At 36.9% G+C, this 17877-nt stretch overlaps 1 protein-coding gene across 1 annotated transcript in view; it reads left to right on the top strand.

Annotated features, from left to right (window-relative positions):
* The window catches only part of LOC150086922 (uncharacterized), a 64253-nt gene extending 47334 nt beyond the window's left edge, over positions 1-16919 (top strand). The window contains exon 4 of the mRNA XM_090372324.1: positions 16161-16919. Within this exon, the coding sequence (XP_090228450.1) occupies positions 16161-16919 (759 nt within the window). The remainder of the gene's footprint in view (positions 1-16160) is intronic.
* Positions 16920-17877: the final 958 nt, after the last annotated feature.

Genomic DNA, 17877 nt, shown 5'->3' with positions numbered 1-17877 from the left:
CACGAGATATCCCAAAAAACTGTTCAAACTTATATGTATGCAGATGATCTTACCATTTCCTGTCAATCTCAAAGTATGAATACCATTGAACGGCAGCTACAACTAGCCATAACCAAAATAGAGGCCTGGACTTCACGGAATGGTTACAGATTGTCAGAAAAGAAATGCACTGTCACTCACTTTTGCAAGAAGCGAGCTCTCCATCCGGAACCTGAACTACAAATAAACAATACTCCAATCCCGCTTGTTAATACCGTTAAATTTCTTGGACTATTACTAGACCGCAAAACTAAATTTCCAAGCTCACATCACTCATTTGAGAACTTCTTGTTTAAAGCATTTAAATATACTTCGTTCGGTCTCATCTATGTCATGGGGAGCTGATCAGTGTACTTTGTTGCATCTTTATAGAAGTTTAATCCGTTCACGACTAGATTATGGTTGTCCAGTGTATGACTGCCAGGGACACTACTTTAAAACGGCTAAATATGATCCACCACAGTGCTCTGAGGACTGCGCTAGGAGCTTTCAGGACTTCTCCTATCCAAAGTCTATATATTGAAGCGCATGATCCCCCATTACATCTGCGTAGAAAAACACTATTGCTTCGCTACGCTGCTAAGATCCAGAGGCTACCATCGCACCCAAGTTGGGAGTATCTCTATAATACCCGTTGGGACGCCTTCTATGAGAGCAAACCAAATGAAAATAGACCTGCCTCTATCAGGATAAAAGAGCTTGTTCAGTCTTGGAATATCAATTTAAATGAAATTTTCCAAGACACAACTACACCTGTTGCTCCGTGGACATATGTGTCTGTCTCTCAAGATACATACTTCCTCCAGTGGGGGAAAATATACCTTCCTGCCATATCAAACAGTTACATTCAGCTCATGCTATGAACAACCATGCCTGTAAAATTTATACGGATGGTTCAAAAACTGAGAGTACGGTAGGTGCTGCGGCGGTTTTCCCTTTATGTACAATTTCAGCCACTCTACCGCTTGCCTGCAGCGTCTTCACAGCCGAATTATATGCCATTAAGTTAGCGCTTAGTAAGATAATTGAGCTTTCCATCTCATCTGCCATAATTTACACAGATTCTCTTAGTGCTGTCTCTGCCATAAGGAAGAATTCCTCCATTTCTCATCCTACAGTGAAACAGATTCATTCCCAGCTATTCGTTTGCAGTGTGTCCAATCAGTCAATCAGATTTTGCTGGATCCCTGGCCACTCAGGCATTCCGGGAAATGAAAGTGCTGACTTTGCCGCTAAACATCCGGAAACCACTCTCTCACAACATCCTCAGGTTCCTTTCTCTGATTTTAAGTCTGTCATACGCAAAGCCTGCTACAATAAATAGTCACAGACCTGGAAAAGTGACACTAACAATAAACTATACCAAATAAAAGAAGACCCAAAGCTGTGGCTGTCTGGCTTCCGAAGAAACAGACGAGAGGAAGTAGTACTGGCAAGACTGAGAATTGGACACACTCACCATACTCATCTATTCCTATTATTGGGAGAAAGCCCACCACAGTGCTCATCCTGTCAGACGCAACTTACAGTCCGCCATTTCCTGGTTGATTGTCCCTTGCATTCAACCATCCGGTCAAACACTTTTCAGTCACTGTCTACATTGAATATATCACCTGATTTATCTCGCATCTTAGGAAATGAAGCAAATATTGAAGAACTTTTATTATATCTAAAACATATTGGTTTGTACAGAAGTATATAATTTAATCTCTCTAGCAATACGTTTTTTGTAAATTAACGATTAGGAGACACAATTTGGCCGTAGTAGCCCTTGTGTCGTTAAACCGAACTACAACAACAACAACAACAGAATCGCGAAATGTAAAAAACCACACACAATAGGAGAAACTCTAGTTTTGCCAGAAGCTATTGATATGGTTAAAATAATGTTCAGCGAATCATATGCGACAAATACCCGCCAGCTGTATTATCCGCTTGCTTCTGCCAGCTGTATTATCCGCTTGCTGATAATACAGCTGGCAGAAGAATTGATGATATATCTGAAGGTCTTTGCGATCAGTTAGTTTCTCTACTGCGTACTTTGAAATTTGCCATACAAGTAGATGAGGCAACTGATGTAGCTAAAGATGCTCATTTAATTGTATATGTTCGATATGTTGCAGAAACTGATATAATGGAAGATATATTATTTTGCAACCCCATTCCTGGAAAGGCCACATCCAATGAAATTTTTAATAAAATTTACACTTTTTTTGATGAGAACGATATAAAGTGGAATAACTGCATTGGACTCTGTACTGACAGAGCACAGTCAATGTCAGGACACAAAGCAGGTCTTTAAGCATTAGTTAAAAAGAAAGTACCCAAAGTTATCTGGGCACACTACATGCTTCACAGAGCAGCTCTTGTGTCAAAAAATATGAGCGAGGAACTTAACCTTTTTACAAAAGTTACGAAAGTTATAAACTACATAAAAAACAGTCCTTTAAAAGTTAGGTTGTTTGCAAAGCTGTGTGAAGATATGAAAGCTAATTATACCTCACTTCTATACTATTCTGAAATGCACTGGCTATCTTGTGCAAAAGTGATTCAAAGGGTGTTTGAACTCAAAGAAGAGATTGCAATTTTTCTTGATGAAAATCATAATGAAGAGGCAAATTTATTTAGGAATGACAACTTTATTGTTAAACTTGCCTATTTGGAAATTTTTGGAAAATTGAGTGTTTTGAATAAATCAATGCAAGGACCACAAATGCATTCACTGATTCAAAAAGACAAAGTGAAAGCATTCATAAAAAAATTGGAGCTGTGGAAATCAAATTTACAAAAAAATAAGTTCAACATGTTTCCACTTTTAAATGGAACACTTGGATGGTTTGCTAATGCACTTTTCACATTATTTCGAAGATTTTGATTTTACGAAGTTCGTGTGGATACAGAATCTATTTGTCGATGAACAAGATGATGAATTTGGATTGACAACTATTGAAAAGGAAAAATTGATAGAATTATCATGCAATACTTCATTGAAACAAAAATTTCAGAGTGAAACCCTAATTCAATTTTGGTTGAATCGAAGTGAAGAATATAATACTTTGTCAAGCAAAGGAATGCAAGTATTGCTGCCATTCGTAACATCATATTTATGCGAAACGGGATTTTCTGCGTTGGCTGCAATGAAATCCAAATATCGAGCCCGTTTAATAGTAGAAAAAGAGCTACGAGTAGCACTCTCCTCAAAGACACCTAGATTCGATAAACTTTGTGCTAATAAACAAGCACATCCATCGCATAAAAACAAAATAATTTAAAAATGAATATATATATATATATATATATATATATATATAGTAAAACCTTGTTATTATTCTGTCAATTACGTTTTTTTTTTTTTTTTTTTCATTTTTTGTATTAATACATTTTTTACCATTTAAAAATGTGTCTGTATTATTTTATGAAAAAGGGGGGGAGGCGCCAAGATTAGATTTTTTAAAGGGGGGGGGCGTAGTAACATAAAGTTTAGAAACCACTGATCTACGGACACGAGGTATTATTTACTTTCCAAATCGCTATCTAAATTCAAAATAAACCAAGGAGCCTGACTAGGTCTATAAGCTACTTTTAGAAAATAATTTAATCTAACAATTAAGTCAATAAAGCGGCTAAGTATAATTAAAAACTTTTCATACGTGGGAGCTGTAAAACCTTTCCACACGGGGATTTGATACCCTTATCGATACTAAATAATAACCTACAAAATCTCTATCTAAATTAAATTTAAACTAAAGTATTGTTACTAGGAATATAAAAGCAAGCAGTGCGAAAAGTGAAAGCTTTTCAATTTCTTTATATGATTAACTTTTATATTTTGATTTCATTATAAATGATAAATTACAAGGTCACTCCCTGAGTTAAGACTACTTAGGCTCATTTTACATGCAAACAAAGCTCCATAAGGTCAACTAAACAGTGTAATGTTTTCATAAGTGGAAAGTATCAATGTTATTTGCAAACATTGTGTGTTCTATCAGCGTAATGCCTTGCCTAAGAACTGAATAACTCTGGAGTTATCCATTGCCAATTATCAGTGAGTCTAATTTTTGCCACAAATAATTATGATCTTGTGGCCTTCTGGTGAACTTCCCCCATATGCTCACTGTCGTAGTCCATAATATGGTAAGAATAATCCAGCAGGTTGCATATTACCCACAATTCTCAAATAACTGTATGTTATGCTTTTGTTTCAGTGTTCATAAGAGACGTTTGTTTACTTTGCAGGAAAATCTCCTCTGAACATCAGCACTTTTGGATTTAGTCTTACCATATCATGGACTCTATGAAAGTGATCATATTAGACACTTTATTTATAATTAAAATCTATTGTGTTTTTTAAATGTAGATTAATTTGCTCATTTTAATAACACTCTTCCAAATATAACTGATTTCCCCACTTTGCATATTAACTCATTAGTGGAAAGTAAAAATGCAAAAGTTGATATTGTTGTACATGTTGGCACTAATAACATTAAGAGTAGGACATCTGCAGATTTAGTTAATAAGTAACGATAGACAGGATAGGAAGGGAGGAGGGGTTATGCTATTAGTTAAGAAACACAAAATCCAAGGAAGTGAAGCCAGTCGACATCGCTGGACAGTGCAGTGTCAAGTCAGTTTGGTGTGACATAAGCATTGGGAGATCAAAATTGAGAGTAGGAGTGTGCTATACGCCTAATGACTCTGATGAGTATAATAAGAAACTGTACAGGGAAATAGAGTGGGCCAGTAAATCAGAGAGAGACTTATAATGGGGGATTTTAATTTCCCAGATATTGAAAAAACTCACACACTAGCAAGGCTTTTGTGGATTTATTGGATGATTGTTTTCTACATCAGCATGTTCGGGAGGCAACTAGAGGGAGTAATACCCTTGATCTGATTATCAGTAGTGATTCTTCATGCATTAAGAATCTGCAGATAAAGGAACCACTAGGTGGCAGTAATCACAATGTACTGAAGTGGGATTTACTCAAAGAGGTAACTGCCATCAGGGGTAAAGGGAAGGGTTTTTGCTTTCGTAAAGGCGACTACGATGGTCTGAGACAGTATTTAAATTCTATATGGCGGGACCAACTGATGATGTTACCAACAGCAAATTAAAAATGGGAAGCATTCAAAGAACTTATCTTGGAAGCTATTAGGCTTTACATACCAACTAAGAAATATTGTTCAAGGTTTAGGCCTAAATGGATGTCAGATGAACTAATGAGACATGTGCCAGAGAAGAAAAATGCATAGGATGCATATAAATTAATGGGTGACACAGAAGCCTATGATAGATATAAGCTGATCGGTAACCAAGTTACAAAGGAGGTTAGGCAGGCGAAGGCAGATTACAAGAAATCTTTGGCAAAGGATGCAAAGAAAAACAGCAAAGAGTTCTTTACTTATGTAAACTCTAGAAGGAAGAGGATGAATCAGATTGGTCCACTTGATATTGAAGGTTCAACTGTTGATGATCCTGCTCAGGTAGCTAACAACTAAATGAATATTTTGCATCGACATTCACACATGAGCAGTTATTCAGTGAGGGGAATGCCACAGGTGTATTCAACTCCAGCAGTAAGCTAGATAATCAATCTTGTAATAACTGAGAGTAAAGTGGAGGGAAAATTGTTGAAGATAAACAAGAAAGGCACCTGGGGTGGTTGGGATCTATCCATTTATATTAAAGGAGGTAAGCAAACTCTTAGCCATAATTATGAGAGCTTCTTTGGACTCAGGGGAGGTACCCATAGACTGGAGTTGTGGAAATGTGACCCCAATTCACAAAGGAGGATCAAAGGCTGACACAAGTAATTATAGACCTGTGAGTAACTTCTGTTCCAGAAAAATTAATGGAGGCACTGGTTAAAGAAGCACTGCAGGATCATCTAGACAAGACTTTAGTTATAGCTCGGACACAGCATGGTTTTTTTAAGGGAAAGTCTTGCCTGACCAGTTTGATTGGATACTATGATGCAGTCACAAAAGAATTGGATGCTGGGAATAACTTTGATATTACAGTGGTACCTTGGATTTCGAGTGTTTTGCAAGACGAGCAAAAATTTTTAATAAATTTTAACTTGGTAAACGAGCGAAGTCTTGCAATACGAGTAAAGTTAGGCCTCGTATAACACGTGTTTACACTACATGAATTTGATCATACACGATTTATAAATACCGGAACAATATCTTATATAACATGAACCGAATTCGCTTTTGCACGATTCGACTTTGTGTTTACAAGAAATGGCAGTCAAACGCAGAATCAACCCAACCGAACTCAACACAATGGGAATGAAGAGAAGATTCTGAAAATGTATTTATGTTTTTTATATCAGTGAAGGGCATTTCACCATAATAACATAAAAACCAACATAATTCCAGCTATCAATATAATCACAAATGCAATTAGATCGAGTTTATAACAGATTCCACTAGCAGGAACGCAACTGGAAATTGATTTTATTGTTTTATGGTAGTAACCCCTAGAAATGTGCTTTAGTAAAATGTGAGGTGTTAATAGTGTATCTCTGCGTTTAATGTGTTGTTTATTCAATTGCTACATGCGTGCAGCTTTGTTTATATGTATCAAGCATGCCTCCTCATTTTGTAATAGTTTTTTTTTTATTTTTTTTTTATTTGAACCCCAAACACGAGAGGTATTAGAACCTATAGTACTTAGTACCGTGCTTGGGTTGGAGGTTGAGAAGACGAAAGAAGATATTTGTTGACATTGGACTTGAACTTCTGTAGATTGTAATTTTCAGGAAATACATATGAAGGAAGGTTGTTCCAGAAAACGGCAGTTGAATGAATAAATGAGGAAGATGAAAAATTGGTTCTGTGTGTTTCGAGTTGGACAGAAAATGGATGTTGGCTGGTGGCGGCACGTGTTCAGACTGTTTTGAAAGAGAGCAGGAATTATAGAAGCCAATTCAGAAGAACAGTGCCCATGGAAGTATTTGTAGAAGAGGCATGCAGCAGAAACAGTGCATCTATGAGACAGCGAGTGGAGAGACTCTGTTAAAGATGAATCATTAATTAACCTAACTGCCCTCTTCTGAATGGAATCAAGAAGCCTGAGAGAGGTTTTGGGGGCACCACCCCAGATGTGGGAACAATATTCCATGGCAGGGCGGATTTGCGATTTATACAGAGTGAGCAGCTGTTTGGAAGAAAAGTAACGCCGAGAGCGAAAGAGAAAACCAAGTTTTTTAGATGCAGAGGAAGCAATATTTGTAATGTGCTTGTGCCAAGAGAGATTAGAAGTCAGGGTAATCCCTCAAAGAGAGATATCATTTTGCCTAGAAATTGGAGTGTCACTAAAGATAAGCATAGGAGCAGAAGAATCCTTTTTGCAAGATATAAGACAAGACTGGGTTTTAGAAGGGTTGAAATGAACTAAGTTGTCTTTGCCCCACTGGAGAATTACCTGAAGATCGGCATTTAAGGAATTGGTAGCAGATTTTCGAGAAGTTGAAGCGGATTGAGCTGGACAAGGTTTCTCAAAATGGAAAGTTGAATGCAATGTGCTATCATCGGCAAAAGTATGAATAGGATTTCCAGTCAATGGAAGAAGGTCATTGATATACAAGAGGAAAAGAGTGGGGGAAAGAACTGAACCTTCGGGGACATCGGCATTAGTGGAGAAGTTAGAAGACAGAGAGCCATCTACCATCACCCTCAGTGAGCGATCAGAGAGAAAACTGGATACCCAATTCTAAAAACAGTTGGCAAACCATATGATGGAAGCTTGTTTAGAAGGCCTTTATGCCAAACACGATCAAAAGCCTTTGAGATGTCAAGAGCAACTACTTGTGTTTCACCGAACGCTTCCATTGAATTAGTCCATAAATGGGTAACATAAGCCAGAATATCACCAGTGGATCGACACTGACGGAATCCATACTGGTGATCGTTGATCAGACAGAAGGTTTCTAGGTAGTTTAAGGGTTGGCGGTTAATTGATTTCTCCATTACTTTAGAAGGAGTAGAAGTAATTGCAATGGAACGATAATTGGATGGGAGGGATTTGTCACCCTTTTTAGGAACTGGCTGGATATGAGCAAATTTCCAAGCCGAAGGAAAAACACCTTTGGAATAAGAAAGTGAAAAAAGGCGGCAAAGAATAGGAGTCAGTTCAGGAGCACAGGTTTTGAGAACAAGCAGAGAAATACCATCAGAACCTGGTGCTTTCTTAGCATCAAGATTCATCAAAATCCTTCTGATATCCTTTTGACGGAAGACCACAGCAGGCATTGAATGGAACATGTTGGGAATGGTGGGGGGTGTTTTACCAAGATCATTAATACATGAGCTGGAAGAAAAATGGGATGCTAGCAGGTCAGCTTTATCCTTGGCTGAAGTGGCAACAGAACAATCTGGTTTGGACAGAGGTGGGAGCAAAGATGAGCAAAAGTTGCGGCCAATAGCTTTGGCAAGAGACCAGAATGCTCGGCTACCATTAGGGCAAGAAGCAAATTTTCTACTCTTAGCCTGTTCAAACTCTAGTTTGGACTGATTAATAACTGCTTTACAATTGTTGCGAGCTTTGGTGTAGGCAGAAAATGAAACTGAAGAATTAGAAACAAGCCAATTACGATATGCAACATTCTTCTCTTGGACAGCCTTAGCACATTTATTGGAAAACCAAGGTTTAGATAAAGGACGAGATTTTAAAGTGGAGTGTGGGTTAAAGGATTCCGTTCCTTCAAGAATAATTTCACTCACACGATCTGACCAAATGTTGACATCAGAAGTTTTGAAACAGTAATCCGACCAAGGAAAAGAAGAAAAGAAGTCTCGCAGGTCATCTTATTTTGTATTCTTGTAATGCCATACAACACGAGGTTGGGAATAGCCATGAGATAAAGGTTCCATTGGAGAAGAGACTCACCAAGTTGTGATCTGAAGTGCCTAAAGGACCTCTCACTTCGACCGTGTACTTACAATTGTTATTTGTGAGAAAAAGATCAAGCGTATTGGCTGTATGATTAGGATTGTCCGGTATTCTTGTAGGTAAATGAACAATCTGTGCTAGGTCACTAGTAATTGCAAAAGCCTCAGCATCTCGACCTGCTGGGTCGGTGTGACTAGAAAACGGAAGCCAGCTGGAGTTGTGAACATTAAAATCACCAAGGAAAATTACCTCACTGTTAGGAAAGTTGGACTGGAGAAAGTAAAGTTGCAAAGAGAGGAAGTCAAAGAGCTCCAAGTGATTAGTGGAGTTGGGAGAACGGTAGAGACAGCAGATGAATTTGACACAGTGAGGTAGAGAGATTTTAAGCCAGAGGAGATTCCAAATTGCCAAGCCTCTGACAGGGAATATTAGAATGGACATATGTACAAGTACCACCTTTGAGGCGAAAGGAATCATACAGCGAATAATTTGGGCATCTGAGATGAGCAGTAGTTGAATCAGCCGATAACTGAGGTTCTGTCAGAAAAAGTACATGGGGTTTGGCAGACTGCAAGTGGAAATGGACATCGTTGAGATTAGAATTGAGACCACGTATATTTGTGAAATGAATTAGGAAGTCCTTGGGAGGTTTAGATCTTTTTGCAGATAAGCTTGCTCTATTAGTTTGACAATTCATGGTGTATTCAATAGTAAGAAATAGTGGGTGGGACATGCTGTATGAAGTAATGAAATTTTTGGATATGGCGTACATGTGGTAAGAATGTACCCAGATCCTTGACATAACGTGTCCTCGACAATGCTCCCCGCATACACACTACTCGGACTCTCTCCAGTCACTATCTGGCAGAGTAGAGGTAGCAAGATTATACACTAGCTGATCTGGAAGCCTCCTAGAGAGTTACCAATAGGTTCGGTCCGGTGTACTAACTAGCGACCGGCCTGCGAATACCGTTTTAGAGCTGTACCCTCGTTTTAGAGTGCGAGCGATGAATCTGTTTAACAACAATGCAATGTTATATTTCCGTGAAATCCTCAAAAGGAGGCAAAAGCAAGTGTCATTGGATAGGTTCCTTGTTAAAATCGCACAAAAAGAAAAAGTCAACAGATAGCAGTGATTCCGTTAGTGACAGTGAAAGTCGTCCTACTCAATAATTAATAAATTCGATTGCTTTATGTATATTAAATTTAAATATTAAAAATATAAAAAGGTATTTTGTATTAATCATTTTTACATTATATGAATATTTTTGAGTTTTGGAACAAATCATCTGCGTTTCTATTATTTCTTATGGGGGAAATTCGTTTTGATATACGATTGCTTTGGATTACAAGCACGTTTCTGGAACAAATTATGCACGCAAACCAAGGTACCACTGTATATATTTGGATCTTAGAAAGGCTTTTGATACTGTGGCACATGGAAGACTGCTGCACAAATTGGAGCAGTGAGGCATTGGAGGCAAATTGCTGCTATGGATAAAGGGATGGTTGAGTGGGAGAAAACAGAGAGTGGTAATCAATGGACACTGCTCATCGTGGACTAATGTTATTAGTGGAGTCCCTCAGGGTTCAGTGTTGGGTCCATTATTGTTTTCTATATTTATAAATGATATTGATGATGGTATATCAAGCTTAATGTCGAAGTTTGCAGATGATACAAAGGTTGGCAGGGTTGTTAAGGACACTACTGATGCTATGTGGTGCTGCAACAGGATCTGGAAAGGTTGAGTAGATGGGTTGAGAGGTGGAAAATGAAGTTTAACATTGACAAATGTAAAGTACTACATATGGGAAACAGCAACCCCAGAGCAACGTATCAACTCTGTAGTACTACACTGACAGTGGTAGAGAATGAAAAGGACCTGGGGGTAATTGTGCAGGCAGATATGAAGTTCTCTGACCAGTGCAGACAGGCTGCAAGAGTAGCTCATGGTGTCTTGTCAATGTTATACAGGAATTTTTCTAGCAGGGATAAAGAGGTGATTATTCCCTTGTATAAGGTAATGGTCAGGCCACACCTTGAGTACTGTATACAGGTCTGGAGGCCTCATTTCAAGAAGGATGTAGAGCTGCTGGAACGAGTACAGAGAGAGGGGCAACAAGATTAGTGAATGGAGCAAAGGGTTGCTCTTACGAAGAAAGGCTTTAGATTTGCAAATTACAGTGTCTGGAGACTAGGCACCGGCGAGGTAATCTGATAGAGGTCTATAAAGCCTTCAATGGTTTGAGCATGCTCAATGCCGATGGGATTCTTCCTTCTTGCTCAGAATAATCACCTGAGAGGGCATAAATTCAGATTGAGGAAAGACAGATGTAGGATAGATGTGTGGAAATTTGCCTTTAGCCAGGGGGGTAGTTGGTTGGTGGAACAGACTTCCATCCCTTGTTGTGGAAGTTGATAGCCTAAATAAATTTAAGGCTCAGCTGGACAGATATTTCGAACAAACGGAGGGGTGAAATGGAAGTGGATTTTTTTATGTTGAAAAAAAAAAGAGTTGCAACTTAGGATTAAATTTGAAATTGTCTGCAATCCTTCCCGGACTTGATATAAAGAAATGTATGATGAGAGCCTTGTCAATCAGTTCGGGCCTGGAGATATTGTGCAAGGCTCCAGGGATAGAATTTTTCTCAGCGTGGTCTGCTTTTTAACAAGAGAAACTGTTTCTACAGGGATGGTATACACTTAAATACAAAGGATGCAAGAATATTTGCTGATGCTATAAAGACAATATTAGGTGGGTCGGAAAACTGCTATCTTGTAGGTATACAGACTAATAGATTAAAAGTAATTGCAGGCAGAGGTGAAATTGTTTCTTGCACTGCTTCTGTTGGAACAAGCAGCAGCCTTGAAAGCAAGGTGCTGGGAATTTCAGGGACAGCTAGGAGTCATCATGTAACAAGTATGGGCTGTGCTCCAGTGCGTGGAGCATAGCAAATAAATTTGATGAATTTTGAAGTGCTGGTCAAGACATCAAATGCAGATATTGTTGGGATATCAGAGACGTGGCATCATTCATATAAAGAATGCAGAATTGGAATAAGAGAAGTACAATGTGTACAGACACAATAAGTGAGGTTAAGCTGTTAATGAAGAAGCACAAAATTTAATGCAATGTTGAGTTAGTTTTGTATGACATAAGCACTGGGAAAGCAAAAATGAGAATAGGAGTGTGTTATATGCCTAGTGACTGATGAGTACAATGAACAACTCTACAAAGAAATAGTGGGCCAGTAAATCAGAATGTTAATAATGGGAGATTTTAACTTTCCAGATAGTGACTGAAACTTGTGAGTTTGTCACTCACACACTTGAAAAATTTTTATGGATTTGTTGGATGACTGTGTTTTCTACTGCAGCATGTTAGAGAGGCAAAAAGAGGGAGTAATACTCTTGATCCAATTATCAGCAGCGATTATTCATGCATTAAGAATTTACAAATAAAAGAGCCACTAGTGACCACAGTGTATTAATGTTGGATTTACTTAAAGATATAATTACCATCAGGGATAAAGGGAAGGGTTTTTGTTTTATAAAGGTGACTACAGTGGGACCAGCTGATCATGTTAACATCAATGAATTTAAATGGGAAGGATTGAAGGAATTAATAATAGAAGCTGTTAGGCTATTAGCATTAGTAGATGCATACGATGCAAGAAATCTAACTTATACTATATCAGCCAAAAAAAAAAACAACCCTTCCCATTTCACCAATCGATTTGCTACAAAAGTCTGTCCAGTTCTTCCTTGAATTTATTTAAGCTATCAACTTCCACAATGACCAATGGAAGTTTGTTCCAGTAATCAACCAGCCGCACATCTAGTCTACAACTGTCTTTCCTCAATTTGAATTTGTGCTTCCTCAAATCATTCAAGGCCTTATTACACTTAAGTCAGATCACCTTGCAGTTGCGTAGTCTCCATATGTGGAAATTTGCAGAAATTAAGCCTTTTGTGGTAAGAGCAACCCATTGTTCCCCTCATCAACCTCGTTGCCCTTTGTACTTATAGCAGCACTACATCCTTCGTAAAATGAGGCCTCTGGTCCTGTATGCAGTACTCAAGTTGTGGCCTGACCATTGCCTTATATAAAGGGTTATTCACCTCCTTTTCATGCCAACTAAGAAATACTGTTCAGGATTTAGCCCTAAATGGATGTCAGATGAACTAATGAGACTCATGGCAGAGAGGGAAATGCAAATAAATTATCAGGCAACACAGAAGCCTGTGGTAGATATAAACTAGTCTATAATCAAGTTAAAAAGAAGGCAAGCAAAGGTGGATTATGAGAAATCTTTGACAAAGGATGCAAAGAAAAACAGCAAACACTAGGAGGAAGGGGATGAATCAAATTGGTCTACATAAAGATATAATTACCATCAGGGTAATTATATCTTTATGTAGAGATAAGATATAATCAATGTAGAGAAAAGATATAATCAATGGTTTGGCTATTGAGGAATCTGCTGTTTCTGACAAACTGAATGAGTATTTTGCATCTACATTCACACACGTGAGGAATTATTTAGGGAAGTGGATGCCAGTAAGTTTATCAAAGTCTAACAGGGAGCTAGATGATTCTTTATAGCTTAGAGGAAAGTGGAAGAAAATTGTTGAAATTAAACATAAAGATGGCACCTGAGAGTGATGGTGATCTATCCAATTACAGTATATTAAGGGAGGGAAAGCAAAAGAGGTAAGCAGACCCTTGACAATAATCATCAGAGCATTCTTGGATTCAGGTGACTGGAGATGTGTTAATGTCTTCCCAATCAAAAAGAGTGACAAGTAATTATAGATCTGTTAATTTAACTTCTTTTGTGGGGAAATGGAGTAACTGGTTAAAGAAGTAATGCAGAACCACCTAGACGAGACTGCAGTTGTACTTCGAACATTGCATGGGTTTGTTAAGGGGAAACTTGTCTAACCAATTTGATTGGATACTATGATGCAGTCAAAGGAACTGAATGCAAAAAATAATTTTGATATCATACACTTGAATTTCAGAAAGCTTTTGATTCTGTTGCACTTAAGATTACTGTACAAATTGAAGCAGCATGGCCTTAAAGTCAAGTTTCTTCTATTGCTAAAGGGATGGTTGAGTGGGAGAAGATAGAGAGTGATAATCAATGGACACTCTCCATGTAGACTAATGTTAGTGGAGTTCCCTGAGGTTCAGTGTTGGACTCGTTGTTTTCTACTGTATATTTATCAGGCATATTGATGAAGGCATATCATTACAAATGTTGACAAGGAGTTTAATGAAAGTAATGACTGTATGCTATTGTAATAGGATCTAGAAAAGTTGGGCCAATGGACTAAGAAATTACAATTAAAGTTTAACATTGACAAATGCAAAATACTGCATATATGGGTAGCATTACAGAGTAACATACCACTGGGTGGTACTACATTCAGGGTAGTACCACACAGTCAGAAAACGAAAAAGACCAGGGGATAATTGTGCAGTCAGATATGAAGTTCTCTGAGAGCAATGTAAACAGGCTGTCAGGACAGCTCTTGGAATTTTGTTAATGATATACAGGAATTTTGCTAGCAGGGGTAAGGAGGTGATTATCCCATTATATAAGGCAATAGTCAGCTCACATCTTGAGTACTACATTCAGGTCTGGTGGCCTGATTGTAGGACATACATAGAGCTGCTGGAACAGGTACAGAGAAGAGCAATGAGATTGAGGGGAAGAAAAGGGTGCTCTTGCGAAGAAAGACTTCATTTCTGCAAATTGCCACATCTGGAGACTTGATAAGTTTCATTTTCACACTGTGATAATGAAAATTGAATCTCACTGGTTGTGTTGCTGTTAATTCCTCATTATTATGTGGTAGTGTCAACTAGTAAGATTTATTCTGTGGTTATAGGCAGTAGTTAATTGTCAACAGAACAGGGAATGAATTTCAAATTTTCAATTACAAAGACAAAAATTTTAGAATAATAGAAAAATAAATAAAATGCAAGAAAAATACTAGGCTGCACTGAAATGTTTGGTGGCCTAGAATCCAGGATTTGTTCGAATCTATGTGCACCACTCACGATTTACAGGGTTTGATCAAAAAGTTCAATGAATGATATTATATTATGGAAAGGTTTATGCTCTTGTCTTGAATGCATCCTGTTAACTAAAAGATTATGAGCAAGGCTTACAACAACAACACTATTTCAGCATGTGCATTCCAAATTTTAACTTGTTACATAGCAGTTAAATAAGACATTAAAGTAAAACATTAGCCAATTCAAGAAATCTAATCAAATTCTCTGAAAAGTGGCAGGCACAATGGAACAAGTGTGTGGTTGCAGAAAGATTTCATTGAAGAATATTAATAGTGTAAACATTTATTGTTGAATAAAATCAGTTTTTTGCAGCCTTATGTGGCAAAACCATTTAAAATAAAGATATTTCCATAATAAATATATTGGTAACTTCATTAACAACATGTGGACATGTCCTAAGGCTTGTGTTGTGACCCTTCTTCCTAGTCAGAAACTTGCAGGAAAATTAACCATGGGATGTTCAATTGTATAGCAATCATTCTGCCACTAGTGAGTGAATGTAAATTACAAATTGTGCTCTTAATTGTCACAATAGCAATCTTATCAATGGCATTCTTAGAAATTGATTGCCTTCCTCTTTCATGACAGACAGACTACCCATTTCCTCAATTTTCTGTATCATACTGCACACAGCAGATGCAATATAATACAGAAGAGCCCATGTCTTTATCTTTTCTGTTAACTGTCCACAAAGTGCAGCTTAGTAATTGCTGTTTTGATAAGACTCAACCAGCAAAGTAAGATAATTCATCTCGTGGTAATTTTCGGTGTATGCTCTTGTCATCTGGCGTACGCTCCTATCATCTTATCACACATGGCATTGGAGTATGATTTCTTCTATATAACACCAATTTCACATTTCTGTGAGTCATGTGGATATTTTAATTATTAGTTACCCTGTGTACAATATTTAGGTAAATTGAGAAGTCATTTCATATTTTTTTTCTGGCAGCATATGTAAAAGAATTTTAATTTCCAATAATGATTCTAAAATAAATTGAAATTTTTTTAGATCACAAACATCAAAACTGATGATCTTTGTAGAGATCAGCAGTTTTGATGTTTGTGTTTCTTAAACAAGGACTTATTACCTGATTTTTTTCAACCCCCCCCTCCCATTTATTTTATAGGTTCAATCTGGAAACAAAAATCCCCTACAACAGCTTCAAACGATGAAGATCCAGAAAACAATCATGGCTATAGAAAATGCCTTAGCGGATATTGAAAAAGTAATTTCTACTAGAAAAGTTAGTGAAATTGTCCTTAGTTTTGGAACAACTCTTTTTACTCCTAAAGAACTTCATGTCATAAAACTGCCTATTGATGTTGATTGTTCAGAATGCAGTGAAAATGCTATGCCTCTAATGCATTGCACAAGAAGGTTGTTCAAGGAACTTGTAACTTCCTGTGAAGTGTGGAATAAATTTGGTGAAATTGGATTGTCTAACATTTATCTAATGATATACATTTTAAGAGAGAGAATATTCCCGGATAATATGGATGTAAAATTAAATTATAAAATCCCAAAAAGTGGCAAGATGTCTTTGTTTGACTTTAGTCATACATTATGTTGCCATAAAAATAAACAAATAACTAGACAAGAATCAAATAATGTATCCAGTGTAGATATATATCATAGACATTGTGATGTTACTATATCTGTACAAAATAAGGACATATGCATATGTACCAATAAAAATGCAACTTTAAGAGATTCTAGGAATAAAGATATTTTATGGGAAAAAAACGTAACTGGTTGTGCATCGCATGAGCAAAGTAATATATCTGTTTGTACCAACTTAAAGATATTGTCAAATAATTCTTCCTCCAAAGATTTTGTATGGGTGCAGCTAACACCTACTATAAAAGGTTTTAAATATACATCGTGATTCATATTTGTATAATACTATAAGAACGGAATATTGTTCATGTAAATCTTGCTGAGTGGAGATGAACTTTATACTAAAGAATTATGAAAATGGATTGTATTGCAATTTCATGTATGTACAGGTAAATTTAGTATTTTAATAAGTTCTAAATATTTTTATAATTGGCTATTTTAATCTTTTACACAGTTTTACCACATTTTTGATTGATTGTTTCAGGATATATGGTGTAATTCACTTGTCAGTGTTGGATTATTGAACACTTGTTGAAAAGAGAACTCTGTTAAATATAATATAATAAATAATTTGTCTCTATTTTTATTATGGCTTCCATTGGACACCATAATTTTAATTAATGCTATATAAAAATAAAGCTCCTTATAGTGATCTCTTTTAATATCATAATCTGTTATATTGACCTATACGGTGTGTCCTGGCCAGTTTCCCATAAAGGTAATGATATTTTACAATCTATAATAACCTTGAAAGATGAACGAATTTGCTACAACAACCAAAAAATTTCCACCACCCTATCTTTTTTTTTTTTTATTTATTTATTTATTTATTTATTTATTACAGTATTTGTATTTCAAAATGATAGAATGCTAATTTATTAAAGCTAGTGATAATAAACTTGCAGATGACCATAAGAAATCACTCATTTGGTGAAATGAAATTAACTTAGACTAGAAGTTCATTCAATATGTATAGACTGTTTATCAGTGTGGCTCCTACAAAGCAGATAATTTTGCCAGTCACAAAACTAAGATTTTACAAAGTGCAAATATGGCATCCATTGTAAGACTGACATTCCTATAAGTACACTATTCACTATTCTGGGGTGGGGGGGAGTTGAAAGCTTACAGAAAAAACCTGCTGTACCAGCTGTAATCAGAACACGAGAGACAAAGTGTTTGAATCTTGAATAGGTACTTTTGGAACGGCTAATGGCCATGTGTGC

This window comes from Mastigoproctus giganteus, chromosome 4 (genome assembly GCF_048544385.1).
Source record: "Mastigoproctus giganteus isolate SK-2022 chromosome 4, ASM4854438v1, whole genome shotgun sequence".
Lineage (NCBI taxonomy): Eukaryota > Metazoa > Arthropoda > Arachnida > Uropygi > Thelyphonidae > Mastigoproctus > Mastigoproctus giganteus.
The sequence above is the reverse complement of the archived record's forward strand: the minus strand, read 5'-3'. Positions and strand labels throughout refer to the sequence as shown.